The sequence below is a fragment of the Semicossyphus pulcher genome, unplaced genomic scaffold, assembly GCF_022749685.1.
Source record: "Semicossyphus pulcher isolate SPU_LCO1_2020_fin unplaced genomic scaffold, fSemPul1.0.p SCAF_1, whole genome shotgun sequence".
Lineage (NCBI taxonomy): Eukaryota > Metazoa > Chordata > Actinopteri > Labriformes > Labridae > Semicossyphus > Semicossyphus pulcher.
The window spans coordinates 36,530,168-36,556,914 of NW_027211603.1; the positions used below are offsets into that span (position 1 = coordinate 36,530,168).

General features: G+C 40.7%; 1 protein-coding gene across 1 annotated transcript; it reads right to left on the reverse strand.

Moving 5' to 3' along the window:
- Positions 1-1,882: 1,882 nt before the first annotated feature.
- On the reverse strand, positions 1,883-26,298 carry LOC138591829 (uncharacterized). Its single transcript, XM_069662546.1, is given in 18 exon segments — positions 1,883-3,518; positions 3,520-6,434; positions 7,547-9,883; positions 10,349-10,429; positions 10,609-10,671; positions 10,795-10,926; positions 11,238-11,399; positions 11,564-11,629; positions 11,718-11,785; positions 11,937-12,030; positions 12,176-12,263; positions 12,398-12,432; positions 12,539-12,558; positions 12,813-12,921; positions 19,314-19,438; positions 20,749-20,983; positions 25,040-25,546; positions 26,215-26,298. Coding segments are annotated over 18 exon segments (8,757 nt in total).
- Between the last annotated feature and the right edge of the window lie 449 nt (positions 26,299-26,747).

Here is a 26,747-nt window from a genome sequence, read left to right on the forward strand (position 1 = left end):
AACCCACAAAATATCAATTTTTTTGCCAGACCTGATGCACATTCCAAATTTGATGAGTTTTGGGGCATGTTAAAGCCGCCAAATATGCGAGTCATTTGGCACCAGAAACAAACAAACAAACAAAGAATAATAATAATTCCTTCAATTTCAAGAGGTACTCGCACCGCCTTCGGTGCTCGGGCCCTAATAATTCCTTGCATTCCAAGAGGTCCTCGCCACTGTGTGCAGTGCTCGGGCCCTAATTAAAGCCGCAAGCGGCGATGAACGGGCCCTCGCACCCGTGGCCACGTTGCGGCTTGTCGGGGCCGCGGGGCTTGTCGCAGAAGCAGGGCGTGCTGCACCCACAGCATGTGCTGCAGCCAGGGACTGTGCACCAGTAGGTCATGATATCAGCATCACCCAAATTCCTATGGAGATCTGTTCAGGCCGAGACTATGATCATGCATGTGAAATTTGAAGCTGATATAACATTGTATGTGAGAGTTAGTACTGGCTCTGCCCAGTATGTGGCGCTACGACTATGAGCGAAAAATGATTATGTAGAACTGTTCAGTCCGACACTGTAATCATACATGGGAAATTTCAAGCTGATTGGACATTGCATATTAGAGTTACTACTGGCTCTTACCAGTAGGTGGCGCTATGAGTAAGAGCGAAAAATGATTATGTAGATGTGTTCAGGGTGGTACCCTCATCAAACCTGTGAAATTTGGTGGAGATTGGACAATGTATGAGAGTTGATACAGGCTCTGCCCAGTAGGTGGCGCTATGACTATGAGTGAAAAATGTATATGTTAGTAGTTGTTTTTATAAAGATCCTGAAGTGTTTGATTTTAACTGTAGGGCTTAACAATCTGTTTATTTCAGCAAATGTATATGTATGATAATGTTCCTACAGTTTTAAAACAATGTATTAGCAGCTGAATCAGTTATTTAAAATAAATTGTAATGAAGTACATTAAAGTATAACAGAAAATACACAAACACAAAAGGCAAGCACATAATTCATTGTGAACATTCATTACACTGTACAAATCAACACATTAACAAACACTTTCAAAGTTATGTGATTTTATTATTTGATTTTATTATAAGTTATTATTTATTATTGTAGTTATTTTACCCAAAAGTTACATCCATCATATGTAGTTGCAGTTTCTCTGCTTTATCTGTGAAGGTTTACAGTGATCCAGGTCATGGTAATTGAAGCTTAATCCTAAATGCAGCTTGATTGGGTTGAAGTTCTTGAAGAAATTTGTCATTCAAACGACTTGTTCAATATACACTGACTAGCAGACAGAGCTAGAAATATACGGTTTTACAGGTCATTAGGACACACGTGAATTAGCATTCTAGTGACTAACAGAGGCATGTATTCTTGCTTTACCCACCAGTTACTTTAGAAACCTTTGGATGACAGGTGTAATATCTTCAACATGTTCAACCACATCAAACTGCCTTTGGGATTAGAAGTAATATCATGTTTCATTTTCAAAAGATGCGCTTTGAAACACACATAAAATCCCTTCATGATCACTGAAATAAGTTGGCAGCACAAGTGTTTCCACTTTATATTGTGTTGTTTTGACATAGACATGATCAATTAGTGTGCCTCTATCTGTAGTGGACTGCGTCACTAGCTGAACATACCCTCTGTCTGTAACAAATTTGCAGATTGATGATGATTTCAATATGTCGTCATTGAAATCACCCATGACAGCTATAGTGTTACTGAGTGGATTAAGCCAATCAAGCAACTTTCCAAGATACTCTTTAAACAAGGAGATGGGATAAGAGGGTGGTCGATAAAGGGCTGCAACTATGATGTCTGAAGCAAGATATTTGTACATCACGCATTCCAAATTCACATCTGGTACTTTGATTATTTCAAAAGCCAAATTGTCTGCACTATACATGCCAACACCCCCATGTTCTCTTCCTCTGGTTGTATACATGTAGAAGCCTTTAAATCAGTCGAAACAATTGGTGATTGTTTCCTCTTTTGTGCGCCAATTATCTCGTCATCAAACCTCACATACCCTTTCACAGGAAATGGTTCACCCTCGATACTCACAATATGTGTCACAGTACCACATACCCCATTAACAAGGCCATCCAATACATCCACATTTTTGCACAACATCACACGTGCATTTTTGCCCAAAGGCAGACTTTCCTCAAGAGAAGTGTTATATGTTTTGCCATGGTGTCCACGTATTAACTGCAGTTTGCCTGTTTTCTTGCTGTTAACAAAGTCCTGTGCTTCTATTTCAACATAATCAGGACAAGTCTTTGAGAGCTGTTTGATGTTGTGTTCATTGACTTGTTTATTTGTTGGAAATATGTGTAAAGCTGAAGACTCTTCACCAGTTTCACAACGCTTCAGTGTGTCAATGTCACTGTCAAGCATTGGGGTGCCCTTTGAACGAGTTCTAGCCCTGTTTAACAACTCGGCAAACAGATGATCTTTTTGCCGAACAATAGTTGTCAGTTCCATAACACTAAATAGACTCGACCATAAGCTGACGCTGTCGTCATAAATATATAGGGGTTTCCCTTTAACAGGAGGCAACTGGAAAAAGTCTCCAACAGCAAGTACACTTACATTCCCAAATGGGGAGAAGTCACCAGTCTGTTTGATCTGTCTCAATCTACCATGAATGTAACACAACAACTTGTGATCAACCATGGAGATCTCATCAATGATCAAAATCTACAAGTCACTCAATCTAGCACGCAGAGAATTGAGCTTTTCCTCCCCCAAAGGAGTGAAAGGTAAGCGCACATCCTTTCCAATGCATAATGTACTGTGAATAGTTGTGGCGTGCAAATTATATGCAGCAATTCCTGCAGGTGCTGTCAACAACACACAGGTGTTATCAGGCTGACGACATGTTGGTGACAACAACCTCAATGCTTCATATTGAATGGCCTTAATTAAGTGGGTTTTCCCTGTGCCAGCACCGCCTGTAATAAATACATGTAAGGGCTCAGGTCTTTTTCCTGCGACCTTTTCTAAGCACCATTGTCTTATCTGATAAAACACAGCCAACTGTGTCTCATTCAGAGACCTTATCAAAGCTAAACCTTCACATCTGAGCATGATGTTATTGGTCTTTTCTACATGTGCCACTTGTTTACTACTAACTGCTAAATCTGGAATGTTTTCCACATGTTCATCCTCACTTTGCGCATTGTCTAGACGTACCTCCCTACACTGTAAACGCTCCAGCTCTTGCTCTGGACACAGCTCGCACCAGGCATCTTCTATTGCTCCATTATTTTCTATGTCCTGTCGAATGTCATCCAATGTTTCAGAATCGGCTTCAAACTTACATCTATTCAAATCTACTAGTGACTTCATTCTAGGTTTGGACCCATCACTAAATGTCACAACACCGTTCTTATAAAACTGCTCAAATGTAACACAGCCTGGAGGTTTGAGCTCCACATCTACATGGTAGGGCAGAAACAACTGCATGAGGCTCTGATAAAACAATTCTGGAATTTTTGTCTCAGAAACGCACATAACGCACAACTGCTGGTTGTGAACGTGTTCTTTTAGTAATAAATCCACAATCATTTTTCAATTGAATTCTGGTCTGACATTTTTCGTTTTTAGTTAAAATGCGATACTCTGAAACAAAAGTTGCCATGCATATGTTACTCAAAACATCAGGTCTATTCTTGTAGCAATCAGCTAAGCTAGTCATCCACATGTCTTTTGTAGTTAGATCATTTGCTGATGCCTTTTGTTTTAACACATTTAAAGGCAAACTCATTTTAACAATGTTGTCCCCTGTTGGTACAAACACAACCTTCCTTGAACACTCTTTTAAATGCATGCCAGATAACCTATACACTGCCTCTTGAGCACACACATCCCTGTTGTGAAGATACACACTGCCCAGATTCTTCATTGCATCCTTTGCACTAAGGTGTTTATCCCTGGAAGCTTCTCTTTGGGCATTTCCTAACAACAATCCTATTTCTCGTTCTGCCTTAGAAATGTAAGAAATGATATACACTACACATGCATATGCATCAACTACATACTGGATGTCCATATTAGCATTCCAGCATTTTAAAAGTGGCTTGCTGTACTGATTGACCCAAACCTCATTAAGTTCCCTTTTCATCACTACATGTGTATTACGGCTAAAGCATTTGTATGCTTTCTCAAAAGATGCCTGATTTATGCCTACACTTTCAAACAACTGATTCAAGTTTGTAAAACTACTGTCCTTATCAGAAAGAGCCAGTTTGACTGCTGTCATTATCTGTAGTGCTCGCTCTTTTGACATCTGACCTGAAGCATTCTGACCTACACATTTACAGGGTGCTAAATTACCTGTCTGATCTTCCTGACACTTGCACACTGTGTTTACATCCTCTACACTTTTGCCTCGACATATAAATGTACGCGCTGATGCTGGCCTGGGAAAATTAAATCTACAAACAGTGTTTTTCTTCTGGCATGTCTTTGAATGATGTTTTGAATGTTGTTGCACAGACATCACTTTCTCCAATAGCTGCTCGTCTTGTGATGGTAACTCACAAGTAACATATTTATCAATAAAGTCTACCACTTCCTCATCAGTGTTCTTATCAATCTGTGGAGCATTCTCGATCCAAAACAAGCTATGAACATGAGGTGAGACACGTTGCTGAAATTCTACCCTATAAAAGTAATCCTTAATTTTACCAATAGGCTCAGCTGGAGACATGAGAACCTCCCTCAGAAAACAATGCCAGCGAAAATCAAACATTCGCGCTGCAGTGACTGGATTGCGACGCAGTAAATCACACCTGTCTGCCCACTCTAACTCCTCAATAGTCTGTGTTCTACCTTCCTGTTTCAAAATACTATAGAGAAGGTTTTGCCAACGCATATCAGCAGAAGAAAATGAACAAAACCAGGTAGGAATGCCAAGCTGACGAACGCAAGCCAACAACTCACGCTGAGCTCCCTGCCAAAAAGCTGGAGTACCTCTAAGAGGTTGTAAAAAACGATAACCATCATCACACTCCAACAGCTTTTTCAAAGACTCTTCATCTTTAAGGAGATCAGTACAAACTCTTTGAGCTGTTGAACCTGCTGTTCCTTTTCTTAATGCTATTGACACATTAGACAAAACCTTTTCTACCTCAGACATGTACTGAGCAAAGAATATGTATTCAACATTTTCCGCAAACCTACCATCAGCATGCAAAATCCTGTTATTAAAATAACACGATAAAGTCAACCTGTGCTGTCTACTCTCATGATAAGTATTGCGTCCTTGCGGAAACAACACAGGGAAACACTTAGCTTCATTAGCTGGATCTGACAACAATTTAACAGGGTTATTTCCCTCTGCTGGAGCCACATTCAAAATACCATCAAAGTACTGATCCAGTGCTTCCTGACCTATGTCAACTGGCATGAGACACGTATCCTGAAACATACAGTGCTGCTGTCTATCATGCAAAAGCTCATCTTGAGCTTCATCAGCAGAAGGTTTACCACTTTCTGCTTTTTTATCACTTTCATTCACAACTGTCCCTGCAGCCTCATCCTCTTGTTCCTTACAAAATGCATTCAACCACTCCTCATTAAACTGTACATCTTTATAAAGTGTATTAGACTGTTTCAGATATTGTAAAGCTTGCCTAACATGCACAGTGTCCACAAACTGATATTCGAAATGCCCCTTATAAGTAAGCTTACGTTTCAGTTTAACACGCAATAAAGAGCCTTCCATATTGGAACGGGGCAGCAGATTGTCCGTCTGCACTATATTTGCTGGAACACAAGTGACAGGTCCATGAACTCCGTTTTGCCCACCTTTAGGCAATGCCAACATCTTCATAAATGGAATATGCAAAGCTATTAAATGTTGTTCTAAGCTATTTAAACATGCTAATTTTGGTGGAATGGGATGAACCTGTAAATTATTTAGAACACTTTCAGGTGGCACTTCACCTTTACTAATCTTACTATGACAAGTGTAACAAATCCACAACTCACCTCTAGCTGTCTCTAACCACTGACGAGGCATTACACAGTCCTGACTACATTTGTGTAAATAATCCTCTGTTATACATGTTGCTGCAATGGAAGCTATCCCCCTGCTGTGATTATACGCATCTGTTTTACAGTGTAACACCTGATGTCTAAACAACAACCTGTGGCACACACTGCATACGAAATCAGGACCATCTTTAACTTTATCCAAAAACTGCTCAATTACAAAATCAAACTGCTTTGCCTTTTCTTTTGTTAATTGCCTTTTCTTGCAATTTCCTGCTTTAACACGGTTTTTATGTTCTAAATTGACACGATACTTTTCCCTACTGATGGATTTTAGGTTTTGCTTGTGCAAATGATTAGAGCTATATTTGTGTTTACTCATTTGCTTTACTTTCTCCCTGTGCAATTTATCTTGGGAATACTTTGCTTACTGTTGCTTCTAACTTTCTGTCTGTGCAATTCATCTGTGTTATATTTTGTTTTACTATTGGCCTTAAGTTTCTCTCTACGCAATTCATCTACAATATATTTTGTTTTACTGATGGCCTTAAGTTTCTCTCTATGCAATTCATCTTCCAAATATTTTGTTTTACTATTGGCCTTACGTTTCTCTCTATGCAATTCATCTTCCAAATATTTTGTTTTACTGATGGCCTTACGTTTCTCTCTATGCAATTCATCTTCCAAATATTTTGTTTTACTGATGGCCTTACGTTTCTCTCTATGCAATTCATCTTCCAAATATTTTGTTTTACTAATGGCCTTACGTTTCTCTCTATGCAATTCATCTTCCAAATATTTTGTTTTACTGATGGCCTTACGTTTCTCTCTATGCAATTCATCTTCCAAATATTTTGTTTTACTGATGGCCTTACGTTTCTCTCTATGCAATTCATCTTCCAAATATTTTGTTTTACTGATGGCCTTACGTTTCTCTCTATGCAATTCATCTACCAAATATTTTGTTTTACTGATGGCCTTACGTTTCACTCTATGCAATTCATCTTCCAAATATTTTGTTTTACTGATGGCCTTACGTTTCTCTCTATGCAATTCATCTTCCAAATATTTTGTTTTACTGATGGCCTTACGTTTCTCTCTATGCAATTCATCTTCCAAATATTTTGTTTTACTGATGGCCTTGACTTTCTCCCTATGCAATTCACTGTCATGATATGTTTGGAGACTTCTCTTTCGACTCTGCTCCTTCACTATCTCTCTATGCGACTCAATGGCATATGTTTGGAGACATTTTTTTCTACTCCTCTCCTGAACTTTCTGTCTATGTAACACATTTTCACAATAAGTTATGGTATTCCGGCGCCTAACTTTGTCTTGATAAATGATATTTTCCTCACGTTTTCTTTTCCGTTCCAAATTATATTTGGTTTTCAAATAATTCGACGTAGAAGTACGTGTTGTGGTCTTTGTTTCTGTTTTTGCTACCCCCTTCCCTTTGCTTCTAAAGTCATACCTGGTCTGACATGAGGCATCTATTTTTAGTTCTATGGCATCAACTTCACCAAAACTCACAAAAGAGCTACCGCTGTTAGCTGCACTCTGCTGGCTGCTATTATACCCTGTACAGGACCTGTTTACCTTGCAGTAACCGTAACAAGTCTGATTTAGAGGCTGTTGCACACAAACCACAGTGTCATAATGGTTACCATCACAGTTTTCTAAATACACTCCCTGATTTGACATCTTGCTACTCTTACAACTATATTCAAGCCAGCGGTCAACATAATATGTAAAAATACTGACTCCCAAATAATCTGCTGCTGCTTGAATTTCTACTTCAGTAGCCCAACGCCCAAGTTTGTGCATTTGTGACATGCTAAGGTATTGTGTCATTGAAGAATACTCACTTCTCAACAGATTCTTATATGTCAGTGCATTAGTTGCCAACTGCTTCACTACAGCAAGTCGGACTTTCTTGTGATGGTCTTGTGTTCCACTGATGGCCTGACTGACTGCTCTAAAGAAACAATTTCCATCACCAACTATTTTGGCCTTTGTACATGGAGCTCCTAACACACCAACCTCTGTAGCTACAGGTGCAACTTTCTCTGACTCTGTATCTAACTGTGTGCACAGAGCTTGTGCTACTTCAATGCTAAGTGGGATAAAATGCAGTCCCTTACTTGTGTCATCACTCACAAAAACAACATCACAATCAGCATCACTGCTTCTACACTTCTTTGACAAAGTACTTCCTGATTCCCGCTTACGCTTCCCACCTCTGTAGCTGCTTCCAAAAGTGATTGGGGGCTGAACACTACTGTATTCTGATGAACTACATGTAGAGTCAACCTGCCTGGGCTGCACAGATCTTGAACATTGAACACGAACACCTGCAATCTCAAACAATTGTGCTGTGTTTGTAACTGCAGCTGCAAATTTGCATATGTGCTGAAATAACTGGTCTATAGAACTAAAATATACAACAACACTGAGTCCATCAGCATCCATCATTCCTTCTGCACTGCGTGCATGAGAATCTACTACTGCATATTGTCCATTTTGGCCAATAATTGCACAAGTATTGCCATAAATTGTTAGGAAGCAGGTGTCGTATTGTGTACACAACTTCCCCAAGCCATCCCTTAGAGTGGTGTGGCCAAATTCCTTCTGAACATTTATACCAACCACAATTCCCATCACAACATCACCATATTCAAACTCAACTAGTTCACCTTCAATGACAAGCTGCTTGGGCATCTCTGTCACACAAGGCATTGCATACCCACTACGGATCAAGTTATTCTTCCTCAAAGAAGAATACAACTCGTCACCTAGAACTACGACCTCATCCAGGTAATCAGACTCCCATGAAAACACGCTGTCAGTAGTATGTTTGGCCATGGCTACCAAACTTACAGCCATACACTGTACTCCTCCGAATTCAAAACGAGGGTCACCCTGATGAAATGTGCCCTGAACTGATCGTACGTAACTTGTAGGGCTGACAGTGATGTTGAGATGGTAGATGTTGTGTGTGATTCTCGTAGCAGCTCCATCTACAACAACTGATGCAGATTCTTCTACCACATCACTGACTACTACCACTGCTGCTGTTTGGTGATCTGCTACCACAGTTGCACTCTCAGAGCCAACGTCAGCTTCAAGCTCTGTCACCTTAATTCTGATAGCAGCATACCACTCTGCTTTCAAAGACCCCTTCAGGTCACTGATGTGGGACAGCAGATCATTCATGTTGGTAGTAAAAACTAACACAGGTCTGCCATGACTACATGCCAATCCTGATGAATCACGTGTGCCACAATCAACCACAACATAGTAACCATTGTGTTCAATCACAGCACTAACTGCACCCTCAAAGTGCAACAGACACATTCCATCCCTGGACAGCAGGTCCTGCAACTTGGTGTCAATGTTGTTCTCTGGTTTCATGGCCGGCAAATTGATGTACTCTACCTCACTGATAGCAACTCTCCACTTGCTTCCAAACACATTGTCACATTCAATCAAGTTGCACAACACCTTCTTTTCAGCTTCAACTTTCCTGCTTTCCGTTGCTATGAAGTTAACCAACTTCCTACCTTCTGCACGGATCATATCTAGATCTCTTTTTTTCCATGTGCAGGCAGGTGCTATCACATGTTTGATTACAGACACAACGCCACAAGCTATCAATGTATTCACATCAGAGTTGTGTTTAGCAGGTCCTACATAACTACCACAAACGACAGCTTTAGGCAACTCTTTAGCACAGTCACAAGACACTGCTTTCACATCACTTTCACCTGTTCTTGATCTTGAACTCTGATGCGTGTCACACACATCCTCCTTCAAAGACCTGGCATGAGATGACTCAGTCGACACCTCTACCACACCAGATGTTGCCTCCTGCAAAAAAGAAATGTATTATATTACCTTCATTAACAGTAACAGACGTCTACACACATACACATACACATAAATACAAACTACTACAAATGACATCACAACTTGTGCTGTTTGTGTCTGTTTGGATCACTTATGCAACCTAGCCTGGACAACAGATATCTACAACAAATCAAACAGCGTCACATGTTCAGTGAAAATACACTAGAGCACAAACCTCCTTTTTTGCAGCATCTTGCACAACTGATGTGGACGATGATGTCATGGACACACACCCCTCATTGCCCAGTGATGCCTTCACCTACAACAACACGTATAAATGAACTGCCCAAACTAAACTCACCTATTGGTAACAAACAATTACATATACTCAAGCAAACTGTATTTGATGGACACTTTTACTTCTCTCAAACAACCTAAATATATTGTCATTATATTGTTCATTATATACATAGAAAATCAACACACCTCCTCCTTTGCAGCCACACACACAACACTGGTAGGAGAAGAACAGGAGCTCTCCTCTGCAACACTCAGTACTTCCTCCACCTAAAACAGACAAACACATGAATACACTTCATAAACACAATAACATTGGTACCTTCACAAACTGTCATATAGTTTCTTAGTGTACATCTTAAAACATAGCCTTGCTGTCTAACTTGTCCTCGCTATAGAACAAACATACATATATAACTGAAACATAAAAAATACAAACAATCACTTACCTGGCACTGTGACAGGCTCTTCTTGAAGGACACAGCCCTCTTCCTCTGTACCACAATGGGCTTCTGATTAACAGACAACATAACCTCATTTAGCAATTGTATTGCATACTGCATATACACAATTTACGCAGTTGTCATTGTTTTAATCAAGATTACATACACAGTAGAATTTCTCCTAAAATTTACCTTTCTGCCTTTAGGAACACCTGTGGACTCTGCAACACAGGGCACATCTGATGGTACAACCTTGTCCATTGCATCCAACATGGCAAAACTAAACCACACCGGTGTTAATGGGATGGAGCACTCCTTCACCAACTGCAAAAGACAAATTTAAACACAATATTGTTGTTGAGTCTGTCAACTCATAAACAGACCATACTGTAATACATGATGTACTACAAACATACATTTGTAAAAGCTGTATGAGTGTGTTTTCCTGTGATAGCATGAGAGAACATAACAAACCTGCTGCTCAACCATCCTGGTTTCCCCAGACGAGTTCCTCGGTAAAACAATACTTGTGTTTTAACAAACAATGGTGTGTTTTATTACAAACAGTTACATTTCATACTATTACTTCACATTTACCATAACTCTATTTCACAACTACATTGCAAGCGTATTACCTTCCTGCTCTGTCCAACAACAGACCACTCAAAGGGGTTCAATGGAGGACGTGGTGATGTTTCCTTCCCCTTCACCACCACCCTTGGAGTGAAACGCGCTGCCACGCTCCTGGAGGGAGACTGCACCTGCGACTGCGCACTTGCAGAGACTGACTCCAGCTTCTGTAACAAGCATATTTTCCTTAATGGATCATTTGTTAAAAGGAACACTTACAAAATCAAGAATTACAGACAAACAATGCATAGCATACATGACTACAATTAACACAGTCAAAAATAAACACATCAACTACATCTAAACAGAAAGCATTTTACATCCAACTTACTGTATAAGCAGCATTCCACAACAACTGTGCAAAGATAGGCATCCCCTCATCATCAGACAAGTGGATCTGTTCAACATACATAACATATCAATCACATGCACTCCATATGTATCTGCCATAAAGTGCTCTACTCATAACCAACAATTGCACTTACGCCATCAGTGGCCCACAGTTCAGGCTGGGACGAAGGAAAGTGCTCAGCATTGGACAAGTACTTCACACCTAACATAGGACAACAGAGAGTATGAAATATCACCAAATACTTTGCATGTCATTCATGTCCACAAATAATATAATTCAATTACGTATTTATTGCTAACATATAAATTATACAGTGAAGACCACTATACATCAGATCTTTTAGAATACATACCCATACGAGCTGCTACACGATGAAACTCCTGCCGCAAAAGCTCCTGAGGAGCCACATCCATGCAGAGGCGTGGAGGGAAATCCACAGCCACAACCTGTTCATAACAATTCAGGTTAGATAACAGGTATGAATACTATAACAACAGGAAATTACAAACATTTTCTTGTTGTATACTATATATATATATATATATATATTTATTATAACAGCAGCAATAACTCCTTTCCAAGTAAGCTTACATTGGACCAACGGGAGCAAGCACTCGTCAGAAGCTTGCCAAACTCTTCACCAGCTTCACCAATGGTCCTGGAGGCTGTCAGGTTGTTACTAGGAGCAAGAACACAAGCAAGTTCAGGAGATTGGGAAATGGGTGCATTAATCAACTCAATCCTCTCATCATTAGCAGAACCCCCTGGTGTCGACATGATACCAAAACACAGTTTTCCCTCTGGCATCTTCACGAATCCATCAGCAATGGATCGTAGATGAGAGTCCCCTACAAGAAGAACAAACTAACACAACAGAAAACACTTATTAACGGCCAATTCACAATTACTACATTTACACATCTGATACTTGCTATATGAAATCATAAATATTACCTTCTTGTCAGGAGACTCAGCTGGAAGGACCAGTTTATGACATTTACCAGTCAATGTCGAAACTGTCCATTTCCGCACAGCATGGCGATACCCTGTACCCCTGCCTATTCATAACGACAAATCACACAAGAACAAATTATACATATTAGGCATGCATAACATTAATTTTGTATGAATAACACTTAATGTTTTTGCTACTACAAAACACTATACAACACAGAATATACTATAATCATTACATACACTTATATAGGAAAAAAATATTAATACATACGTGCATTGAACCAATTGCTGGGCTTCAGAAACGTCACGTCCGGTGTACGCCGCTCAGCCATTCGCATCTTGGCTGCCACTGACCGACGATGACCACGACCGCGAGGCATCTGCAAATATAACAAACACCTCTTAGAAAGATACGCATAAACCCCTATTTACTTAACTCTGATAAGTCGCTACGTACACGGATGGATAAGGAATTACAACGACATACTAAAAACAATCCTTCTCACACTAACATTGGTATCCTACATTATTACACCGTAATTTCATATCCTATCGGAAATACACGAATACATGTTGAAACCACATCTTTCAACGTCTTAGAAAGCACAAGTACTAATACTAACGTAACAAATGCGATATCCAGTATATGAACCTGCACGCCCTAACGTGGAACATCACCATGTATTTCAAAACCATGCTGTTTGTTTACACTGCAACCACGTTTAAATGCCAAGAACAACCATATCAGTATTTAGAAGTGCATCACTGACAATGATATACGCAAGCATTGTGTGATCCAATGTAAAATGACTACGATGTCATAATTACATACGACGTATAGGCCTCACAGCCGAGTAAAAGCAACAGTGTAAAGGCGCCACAGTGCGTGTTCACCTTTCCAACGTAGCAAAAAAACCTCCGACGCTACATGTAAACAAAGATAACATGCTTGAAATGCAGCCACGTGGATCCCTCTCGTAATACCGGTTACGCTATTTAACAACATCGAGCCATGTTGGCTTATGTGAGATGTTCACACAAAACACATCGTAACTAATCAAACACGCCCATTTAACTGCTTTAATAAACTCCTGTTAATACATGTACTGCCTACTCTACAACAATACTGTAAAATACTCTAAAGCAATAAACTTTACGCTATATTTCTCTTACGTGCGGTATACTCAACAGCTACAATGTAAAAAAACAATATCACGTAACCCTTTCTTTTGCTGATATACCTGTGCTGCCGACTCCAAAAAAACACCGTAACACCATTTCGCTTACGTGCTATTTACACCAACACTAACAGTTACAAATCTACAACACTTATTTAACGTTGTTTCCTGACGTTAACACCTTTATTTACGATACAAAGGCAGAGCTACTTCGCGCCAAATTTTGCGTACGTGCTATTTAAACAATACACAACACGTAACAAATCACGCACGCTCATTTAATCTTCTACTCTTTAAAACAGCTGTTCTTGTGCTGCCGACTCACCAACTACACAACTTCGCACCATATAACTTATGTACACAGTAAACCAAGCGTCACCAATCCTTCACGCTCTAAAATAACAAGCACACAAAGAACACGTACACAACAACTCACACAAATAATACGTATAAATGCCACTCACCTTAATATGATGAGATCCTCAAGGAAAACAGCTACACGAAGAAAAAAAGAAATGAAAATTCCTGTTGTGTCTTCAAATTCCGATCCCCACGAGCCAGGAAACAAAAGTCTCTTGTCTCAGAAGAGCAGTAGGAGCCTCTCGATGAAACACCAAAAAGCACAGACCATTACCTGGGCTCACCTTTTATGTCCAGCCTGTAATGTTTCAACAAGCCAATCAGCGGCAGCCATACCACATTACACATAATGCAGGGCGTACACTGTCCTCACCTACGTCCGCACAGCTCGCCAACTATCAAAACATTAACAGCTACCAAAATAAAAGTCCCTAAAAAACACATACTCGCATTTGTTATTAAACAATCACAACTATTGTATGACGTATTGTTGTATACTTATTGTTAATATGTATCAATTTCAAGCCCACACATATCACAACGTACTGATATATGCCCTGATTATAAACATGGTATTCTTAATGCCTTTTTTTAATAAAAATAAACTTACAAGTAATACTTAGTGAAACCTTTATGATCTTACAGTAAAACACATCTACCTCCACGAACAATGAACTTCTTGAACAACTGCTCCTCGCATTTTATCTTTCCCTGATAAACAATGTCCTCAAGGCGCTACTTTGGTTTAGTAGGTAAACCGGACGAACATTGTAGAGACACTGTAGGTTCCATTTCACTAATCACAGGGTCGGCCCAATTTGGCGAACTTTCTATGCATGTCATCACTCACTGTCTACTACCAACATTCATGCTATCATTTCACTACCTTATAAACAACTTTGCACCCTTATAATTCGTCTACATACTCTACGTTTACCGGACTGCACATATTATCATATCAACGCATCAACAAAAAGGAGAAAATAACTACAGTGTCTGTTATCACACGGAAATCCGCTGTTACCAACCAATCCCGCAACACCTCCTTCAAAAAACCTACACTTCCGATTCTACCTTCACTCTGCATGAGACATCGACGACGACACATCTCCGACTCAACACATAACGCCTCAAGTTCTCCAACAACTCTCAAGACACTCTAAACGTAAGTATATGTTCTTGGTTCTCTTTTCCAGACAAAAGTCACTTTGCCATGCAGAAATGCACTCACAACATTTTATTAGATATGTTAAAGCAAATCTAATTCACATTCACCATTGACAGTGACACTCACACTGCGAGTTTCCCTTCTCAGACGACAACGGCTAAAGACACTATTACACTATAATCCACTAAATGTATTACAATGTGTCTTGAATTAGTGTACCAACTAACTCATTATACACGAACTACATTGCAATAACACGAACCACTACATTCGATATCTACCATGCATCAAATACCATCCCCCACATCCTTGTCACAACAACAGGCCTAACACCACAACAGTACAGTAGGCCAACAAACTACACCGACAGTCACTAACGAACGCAGACACCGCGCTACCCAACAGCACACTAACTGCGCTTTTCAACACATTCAACCTAAACATTGCATGTGTAACGACAAACCTACATTTCCTAAATACAAACCTACATTTCAAACATTTCACGCAGAAATTTCCACCGCGCTTCTACACACACACACACACACACACACACACACACACACACACACACACACACTTTCTCTCTGTCATAATAGCTTCGTTAAATCGTTACAATACGGTTTATTGTTACATTCAACTACGCGCACGCAATTAATATACCGCAAATACATGCAATGACAAAAATCTGTCACACATACAGTCCAGATTTATTCATAGCAAATTAAAACAACAGTCTAACCTAGAAATTGCCCTAACTTTAACACAATGTCCCTCCCACAACTTCTTGTAACTCTCCAAAGCAAAACAAAGACAACTAAGTAACGACGCAATTTGCCCATTACCTCACTCGCGTGTGTCCACATCTGTCGGCGCTCCCATATTTGCAGCTTTGTCTCCCATGTGATCATTTCAGCACACACACACACACACACACACACACAAAGTCACGAACGCGTTCGCAATACGTGCACCTGTACATACAGCGCTTGACATGTGACGTCTTCTGTGCAACACCATATTTATTATAATTATGTCATTACTTACATTAATTCCGTACCACACCATAACACCTTAACGCGCCATTCACACACTCAGAACATGACAGCATGTATACAATTACAAACACACCATGTGTTTCAACACCAAAATGACACAGCTGAAGACCGTCATGCATATACACAATACAGCTGTATCATGACAAACATAGACATTTACACCAACAGCAGATGATGAGCTTCCTAATTCAACACAAAACCCTTACATAGAATACAGTCAGGCACAGTTTATTGTTGTCTAAGGACATCTACAATAATAACACCTTCATCACTGCAAGAATTTTGTATTACCAGCAGTGTTCTCACATCATCCACACACATCTCATCACTTCAACACACTACAATGCAGAAAAACACAAAACCATGGTCAGGTCCTAAACACATATATACACATTATTCAGCAACACATGCCACCTAAAACATTATGACACACATCAATTTCCATTTCTGACATAAGCTACCATGTACCATCACTCAAATAATACCCTTCACACCTTATACATCAACGCAAAACATTCATGTCCCATAAACACATATTCACCACTCAAAAGCTAATGACTACTCAAACTTCTGATTTTACTTATCCTTCTTTCAAGGCTATGGCTTACGCATCACCTGCAAAACTGCCCAAAATGGATGACTGCTATACCAAGGCTATCCGGAACAGCTGCGAACTACTCACTGTAAGTATATCCACGTTTGCTCCAAAAATGGACAGCAATATATTATATTATAACAAATGTACAACCATATATAAACTGTCTCACTGTCTTCTTCTTTCAGTATGCAGCTCAAGACCGACACCTCACCAAAACAGATTTGCTCATCAAAATTCAAGAACATTGTCACCAAATTATGGAGACCCAAATCCATACAACTAAATTAAGGCACAGTCAAGAAAAGACCATTGATTTCCTTCGTAAAAACAACAGACAACTTGAACAAGACAACAAAACCCTAGAGTATAAAATACAACAACAAAAACAAGAATTGGACAACTATGCACGCATCTTTGCAGATAACAGTAAGTATAACATAACACCTTTACATTACAACATCCAGTACACATGCTTCAACACATCATTACAATATACACCACATCACACAACATTTTACTAACCATGACAACGTCACAGTATACATTCATTATAAACAAATGTCCTACACCTACTACTGAAACAAACACATTATACATTGCCACTAACATTTCAACAAACCATACATACAACTACTGACACACACCAAACATTCTACTACAACTTCATACATTATACTAAACAAAATCAACATCAACAATTTACTGCTTTGTAATTGAACTCGCCTTGCTTGAAATATTTCAGTGAACAGTGATGAAGAAGACAAAGTCAACATACATACTGAAGACAGCACCAACAACACAAAAGGTACGTCATGCCATCTATAACATGACTCTATCCTACCAAACAACTGCCATTATGACAACAATTACCATATACCATGCATGACAACTTACACTACATGCCACTCTAATGCCTTAATGCTATGTTTTTCAGTGGAAACAGACTCCCACCAGCAACCTGACGCAACACACATAACCTGTCCTGAAGGCTCAAAAGGTACAAACCTACATATCAAGATATATTACATTACAGAGACGACACATCTCTTACTTCACTGCACATTCTATATGTACTATTTCTAATGTAGACACAACATCTTCCTCATACATTACACCGCAAGATATTACAAAACCTAAGGTGAACAACATAAATGCCAGCACTAACTTTGTTCACTATGCAAACAGAGCCTGGACCAGAACACACCTCACCCCCCGAACAACAACAAGTCCTACCAAACGGTACATAATAGCAAGAACTACCTTGCCTCAAAGCATAATTACATAATCATATATACCTTCACATGCAATGCTACGACATAACTACTAACCTCAATCTTGCTCTTTCTCCACCCACAGACTTGAACAGCCAACAGGATGTTCAACTTCCCACCACCAAAACTCCATCACCTGTTCCCAAGGCTGACAGTGATTGTTCAAACACTGACTCAGAGTGATCACTGGAACCTTTCGTCTTTCCCAGTACATAACATACCATACACATCTTCAGTACAATATGTACTGTAAGTACTTCTGTGAGTGTTTTAATTTATACATCTTGTATATATGTGTGTGTGCAAAAAACAAAACTAATATAACACCAGCTTTACTGGTTTGTAAAATTTACTGTGAATTTGTGATATTAATAAAGCCATGTTTCTTATAAACACAACATGCTCCTCCTTTTCTATACTATAATTTCAATACACAATTTACTTATCGTACCACTCACCTACCTACATCTTGACATACATATACTGTTAAACTACAACACTTCCTTTGTTCCCCACAACCAACAACCTTTAAACCTCCTTCACATTGTTATGTAGAATGCAATTATGGAAAACACGTTGATAATGTTTACATTTCAAGGTGTCAATACGACGATTAACAACTATGTTACCAACAACAATTCCTGCAACCTAACAACCCCACAGTACCTCATCACCCGCCAATGTCAGATGCACAACATCAAAATGTAAATAGCGTAAACACCACTAGAGGGCCGCATTTTACACATATCATTTCACCATCACATTCACAAAATAAATCATGTGAATTCATGATCTGCACCTCCGACTTGGCCAAACTGAACATGCCCAAACGTCTGCAAGAAGTTAACATTTCTAGGACTTGCACTGAAAACACAACCATGGCACAAAAAAATGTCCCCAGAGGGGTAATGACAACATTTGTATAAATTTGAATGAGGTGTAAAGTCATGTGCTTTTATCACACAACCTACAAATCGTCCAAAATCTGCAGCTACAGCACATAAAACCTACACCGCTGAAATCAGAACCACGTTCATCTGATGACTACACAAAAAAAAACCCTCACACGCATATTGTCAACCCAAGAATATAGCACCTTTAGATATTATTGAACACGCCTGAGATTTCAGAGCTGTTCTCACTGCGTTGCGTTTGACACCTGAGAACGTGGCGGCAGCTTCCTCTGCGCTTGCGCCCCATCCGAACGCAGACACGCCCCGGCGTCTGCGTCGCTGGTGTGAGGGCCCGTTCAATGCTGCTTGCAGCACTAGTTGAAAGGTGTTATGTTATACTTACTGTTATCTGCAAAGATGTGCTCATAGTTTTCCAACTCTTGTTTTTGTTGTTGTAGTTTGTACTGTAGTGTTTTGTTTTCTTGTTCAAGGCGTTTGCTGTCTTTTCTAAGGAACTCGATGGTTTTTTTCTTGACTGTCACCAAATCATGGAAAACCAAATTCACACAACAAAACTACGACAGTGTTCTTGTATCTTTATGAGCAAATCAGTTTTGGTCAGTTGTTGGTCTTGAGCTGCATACTGAAAGAAGAAGACAGTTGAAATTAATGTGAGATAGTTTATATATGGTTGTACATTTGTTATAATATGATATATTTATGTCCTTTTTTGGAGTAAACGTGGATATACTTACAGTGAGTAGTTCCCAGCTGTTTCGAATTGCTTTTGTATAGCAGTCATCCATTTTGGGCAGTTTTGAAGGCGATGAGTAAGCCATAGTCTTGAAAGAAGGATAAGTAAAATCAGAAGTTTGAGTAGTCATTAGCTTTTGAGTGGTGAATATGTGGTTATGGGACATGTAGGTTTTGAGCTGATGTATAAGGTGTAAAGGGTATTATTTGAGTGATGGTACATGGTAGCTTATGTCAGAAATGGAGTAACAAATGCTGAGATGTCAGACGCACGTGGTGTTAATGGAACCTGCCAGTAACCCTTAAGCAAGTCCAGCTTGGTGATGAATGTGGAAGGACCAACACTGTCAATACAGTCCTCCATACGAGGCAATGGGAAAGAGTCTGGCACAGTAACTGCATTAACTTTTCTAAAGTCTTTGCAGAAACGAAGGGTTCCATCTGACTTTGGTGCGAGCAAACATGGAGAGCTCCAGGGACTACTGCTGGGCTTAGCTAGACCATTTTCAACTAAGTAGCGGACTTCTTTTTTTCATGCTCTCTCTCTTCTCCGTTGAACAACGATATGCATGCTGTTTAATGGGCTTTGCATTACCAATATCAATGTCATGCTCCAACACAGTGGAGCATGACGGCACATCACCAAATAAGGTGGGGTAAGAGCTGATCAAATCAGTTATGTCACACCGCTGGGCTTCAGGGAGGTATGACAAGTGACTATCTATGCTAGACAACAACTTAGAATTGGACAGCCTACCACCACAATTACTGTCAGATGGACCCACCAACCCCTCAGATTCAGCTGCGACACAGATCAACGAAGGGGTGACCACTACAGGGACAGCAGCTTTTGGCTCCTCCTGACTGGCAGCTGCTCTGGAATGAAAAGGTTTGAGCATGTTAATGTGGCACAAACATGTTTTCCTCCTACGCTCAGGTGTGTGGATGACATAATCTGTATCCGAAACTCTGCGTTCTACCACATAGGGACCAGAGAAGCGAGCAGTGAGAGCAGAACCAGGTGTAGGCAACAACTCAAGAACCTTATCACCAGGCTGGAACTGTCGCTCAACCGCTTTCTTATCGAACCTCTTCTTCATACTAGCCTGAGAGGAAGAGAGAGCTTCTTTCGCCAGCAAGGCAGCACAGTGCAGACGCTCTCTGCACTTGGAGACAAAATCAGAAACATTAAATTTAGGAGAAGCACTGTACACAAATTTCTCCTTCAACACTTTCAAGGGGCCACGCACATTGTGACCAAACACAAGCTCAGCTGGGCTGAACCCCAAAGACTCCTGTCTGGCATCACGAATGGCAAACAGAACAAAAGGTACACCATCATCCCAGTCCTTACCCGTCTCATGACAGAACTTGCTGAGCATGGACTTTAATGTTTGATGCCTGCGCTCAAGTGCACCTTGCGATTCTGGATGATATGCACTAGAGTGAGATATCCCCAAAGACTGCAACATCTGCTTAAAAGTTTTGGATAGAAAGTTAGTACCTTGATCAGTTTGAACCACTTTGGGGAGACCAAAGGTGGTGAAGAACTTTAGCAATGCCTTGCTAACTGCTGGTGCAGTGATCTTGCGCAACGGAATAGCTTCCGGGAAACGGGTAGCAACACACATCACCGTGAGCAGAAATTGGTTACCAGACTTTGTTCTGGGCAAAGGACCAACACAATCAACAATGACATGCTCAAAAGGTTCTCCAATTGCAGGGACAGGTTGCAGAGGAGCTGGGGGCACCACTTGATTAGGTTTTCCTACAACCTGGCAGACACTACAGCTTTTACAGAAAAGCACTACATCATCTTTCATTCCTGGCCAGAAGAAATGTTTTAGGACACGGTTGTACGTCTTCGTTATTCCCAAATGTCCAGATCATAGGTGCTCATGTGCTAGTTCAAGCACATGTTGCCGACAATTGACTGGCACAACTATTTGGTACACTGTGTTCCAATCCTCCCCTGAAACATCATCAGTACCAACCGACTGAGATAACCACCTGCGCATCAACATACCTTCATCGAAAAAGAAAGACTGCCCCTTTTTGCACTCACTAGCACTCTGAGAAGCTGCGCTAAGACATTTAGCTAGGGACAGGTCATTCTGCTGAGCAGAAATGAGAGCCTCTCTGGTTAATGGGAGAGGAACTGGGGCTGTGACAGACTCTATCTCGCAACACTGTGACTGGACAGGACCGACAGACTCTGTTACCTTTTCCGCCTCCAAGGTGCAGTTCAATTGTGTACCTGTCGAGGGGGTGTTATCCTCTGTCACAACAGAGGCAAACAAGGTGTCAGACAAATCCACATCCTGTACCGGCTTATGGGCCCGAGCTCTGGTCAACACACTCACAGTGAAGATATTGGGATGGTTCTGGACTAAGTTGTCATGTTCAGAATCTGGAATTGGAACATTCACAACTTCAGGAACAGCTCAACTTTGTGTGAGTCTAAACTCATCAGCGAGCGTAGCAGCCTGCTGCAGAGTGGAAACTTTCTGTTCATTTAAATAAACAGCAAGGCGGTCAGGCACACAGTTCTTGAACTCTTCTATAACATTAACTCGCGCAGTGAATTAGAATCAACAGTTTTACATGCTGCACACCATCTGTCAAAGAGAATACTCTTTTCTCTGGCAAAGTCAGTGTATGTCTGATTTGACAGTTTCTTAAGACCACGGAAACGCTGTCTATATGCCTCTGGCACTAGCTCATAAGCTTGCAGGTTAGCACTCTTAACCTTATCATACATCAAACCATCCTCCACTGACAAGCATGCACAGGCCTCTTGAGCCTTACCTGTTAATTTACACTGTAATAGTATAGCCCACACATCTTCAGGCCAATGCAAAGCAGCAGCGATGCGCTCAAATGCACTGAAGTAGGATTCTACCTCGGACTCGCGAAAAACAGGAACCAAAGAAATGTGTTTACTCACATCAAAAACAGCAGCAGAACCAGGCGGGGGCGCGGTACTGGCAACAGTACGCATGGAGTCGGCCTGCAACTCTAACTGCCGCAATTTAATAGCAGTTTCTGCTTCCAGATTTTTAATTTCAAGCTCTTTTATACGAAGCTGAAACTCCTGATCCTGCTCCTCTTTCTCAAACTGAAGACGAGCTAACTTTACCTTCAACCGGGCATCGAGCTTAGAGCCAGGTGTGGACTCTGCTGAGTGGAACAAACTGCGGCAACGTTAGTGGCTTTACTTCAGCTCTACCGCTCATTACAGCAGGAGTCAAACCAACAGGCTGTTCACTCCTGCGCACTTCCTCCACTGGAGAATCAGCGCAACCCTCGGCTGAGGACATAGCTGCTAACCCCAGCGTTTCATAAGATGCAGGTAAACTGACAACGCCTTTATTAATTAAACCATCCAAAAGGACAGCTTTCAACTCGGCTTTAGCTAGAGAGCTGGACACAGAGATATCATAATAATCTGCAATCTCACGCAGGTCACTCTTTTTACATTTATCAAACTGTAACAACATTGGATTTGAAACAAAGACATTCACATCAAAAGCTGCCATTGTGGAAAAAGATGCAGCACAACAAAAGGTGACCTAGCAAGGCCAAGCAGCATAAACCAAAGCTACCACTAATGGGATCACCTCCACTGGTGACAACACATAAGATTAATGTCAGATGCCACACCAAGCAAACCTTACCACAAACAAACTTCCCCAGAACCTGCCTGATTTAACCTTACCCATCTATCTTCTGGAGCGTGCCGGGCTCGAGGCGACTCACAGGCAACACATCAGCGGCCGAAACCCTGAAACGCCAGCCCCCTTTGGAGATTTAAATCTCACCTCGCCCAGGATTACTCCGAAAATAAAAAAGGCAAAATAATAAATGAGTGCCTGTTGGAAAGGCTGATACAGCCCAGCTAGACACTCCCCTAACTTATCTGAGGAAGCTCTTGACACACAGTAAAGATTAGTTAAATTGGCATACAGACATCAATACTTAAGCGTACCACACTGAGGAAATACACAATACAAAAAAAAAAAACCTCGCCTATAACACCATTTTCTTTTTACTATCAAACGTTAATTTAGATCCCGGACGAGCCCCCAAATTGTTACGACCCAAAAGATGTTTAAGAGGATGACGGCAGTAACAATAAATTGAAAAACCCAGGTAAAATAACGGATGAAGCGGATTAAGCAAAGTAGGCCAAAGGTTTATTCAGTAATGTAACAAAACAACTTAAAGCGAGTGAGAAACTGAAAACCACTAGTTTCAACACAAAGAGTAGGCTAACTAACAATAAAGAAGAAACTAAATCACTGCAGGCTTCACTGCCACTGGAGGCATGCTAGGTTCACACGCTGAACTTTACCCCAGCCACACACTGGTCCACACAGGCTTGATGAGAAGGGAGGTATGAGAGAGAGACCACAGCTCTCTTCTCCTTCTTCTAGCCTCCTACTCATCAGCAGATTAGCCACACCTGCCACACCTCTACTGCAGAGCAGGAACCTGCAGAGAGAGGGAGAAAACACACACACGGCACGTAACACCACTGGAGAACATAGCTGTCAGGAGTTTCTAGTTTAGTTCCGGTTTTCTTGGATTTTGGTGTTCAGTTATTATTTCTTGTTTAACCATGTCACTTTGTCTCCCTGTCATGAGTTCTCATTGTTTGATTTTATATTTAATATATTGTGTTCTTGTCTTGATTTAGTCTTGTTTAGTTATGTAATTCATTTGTGTTTTATTGTCTAGAGATTTTCTGCATGAGTTCTGCTATCACAGTCCTGAGTTTGGTTTTTAGTGTTTCCTGTTTTATTTTGTAGTTCTTGCCCTATGTATGTTTTGTCTTGTTTTACTTCCTGCCTTTGTGTGTTTTCCCGCCTGTTGGATTATGTGCCCTGCCCTTATTGTTTTCACCTGCTCCCTTGATTGTCTCACCTGTGTCTGATTAGCCTCACCTGCTAAGTTTATTTAGTCTTTGTGCTCCCTTGTCTCGTTGCCTGTTCATTGTCTTCCATCGTGTGTTAGTCTATGTCCATGACCTTACTCTGGATTGTCTTCGTGCCGTGTTTTCCTCGTGTCTCTTGGATTACCTGTTCCTGGTTTTGTTTGTGAGTTTATTGCTGTGCTTTTTGATTTTCCTTTTTGTCTTTTGTTGGAGTTAGATTTTGTTAGTGCATTTTTGCCTTTTACTTAATTAAATCCATTATTTCAGTCTGCATCTGGGTCCTCACCTTTTTGTTTAAACCATAACCCTGATCCTGGTTCTCCGTCGGTGGTCCGGCCGACACCTGCTCCTGGTTCCCTGTTGGTGATCCGACCGACACCTGCACCTGGTTCTGGTTCCCCATCGGCGGCCCGGCCAACACCTGCCCGTCCTCCGGAGAGGCTCCGCCGGCCTGCTCGGCCCCCTGCCCGTCCTCCGGAGAGGCTCCGCCGGCCTGCTCGGCCCCCTGCCCATCCTCCGGAGAGGCTCCACCTGACTGGTCGGCCCCCCGGCCGTCCTCCTGATCTGCTTCGCTCGCCTGGTCGGCCCCCCGGCCGCCCTCCTGATCTGCTTCGCTCGCCTGGTCGGCCCCCCGGCCGCCCTCCTGAAGGCATTTGTTTGGACTCTGCCCCTCCAGGCTGTATGCCTGAAGTCTCGAACTGTTTACCCCAAGCTCTGGACCCTGTGACGTACCTTTTGTGTTGTTGGTGCTGTCTTCATTTGGTATTTTGATTTTTTCTTCTTCATCACTCCACTGAAATATTTTCAAGCAAGGTGAGTTCAATTACAAAGCAGTAAATTGTTGACGTTGATTTTGTTTAGTATAATGTATGAAGTTGTAGTAGAATGTTTGGTGTGTGTCAGTATTTGTATGTTTTGTTTGTTGAAATGTTAGTGGAAATGTATGTGTTTGTTTCAGTAGTAGGTGTAGGACATTTGATTATAATGAATGTATACTGTGAAGTTGTCATGGTTAGTAAAATGTTGTGTGATGTGGTGTATATTGTAATGATGTGTTGAAGCATGTGTGTTGGATGTTGTAATTGAAAGGTGTTATGTTATACTTACTGTTATCTGCAAAGATGTGCTCATAGTTTTCCAACTCTTGTTTTTGTTGTTGTAGTTTGTACTGTAGTGTTTTGTTTTCTTGTTCAAGGCGTTTGCTGTCTTTTCTAAGGAACTCGATGGTTTTTTTCTTGACTGTGTCGTAGTTTTGTTGTGTGAATTTGGTTTTCCATGATTTGGTGACAGTGTTCTTGTATTTTGTTTAGCAAATCAGTTTTGGTGAGCTGTCTGTCTTGAGCTGCATACTGAAAGAAGAAGACAGTTGAAATTAATGTGAGACAGTTTATATATGGTTGTATATTTGTTATAATATGATATATTGATGTCCTTTTTTGGAGTAAACGTGGATATACTTACAGTGAGTAGTTCCCAGCTGTTTCGAATTGCTTTTGTATAGCAATCGTCCATTTTGGGCAGTTTGGAAGGTGATGCGTAAGCCATAGTCTTGAAAGAAGGATAAGTAAAATCAGAAGTTTGAGTAGTCATTAGCTTTTGAGTGGTGAATATGTGGTTATGGGACATGTAGGTTTTGAGCTGATATATAAGGTGTAAAGGGTATTATTTGAGTGATGGTACATGGTAGCTTATGTCAGAAATGGAAATTGATGTTTGTCATATTATGTTTTAGGTGTCATGTGTTGCTGAATAACAATGTGTGTATATATGTGTTTAGGACCTGACTATTGCTTTGTGTTTTTCTGCATTGTAGTGTATTGAAGTGATGAGATGTGTGTGGATGATGTGAGAACACTGATGGTTAGAAAATTCTTGCAGTGATGAAGGTGTTATTACTGTAGATTTCCTTAGACAACAATTAACTGTGATTGACTGTATTCTATGTAAGGGTTTTGTGTTGAATTAGGAAGCTCATCATCTGCTGTAGGTGTAAT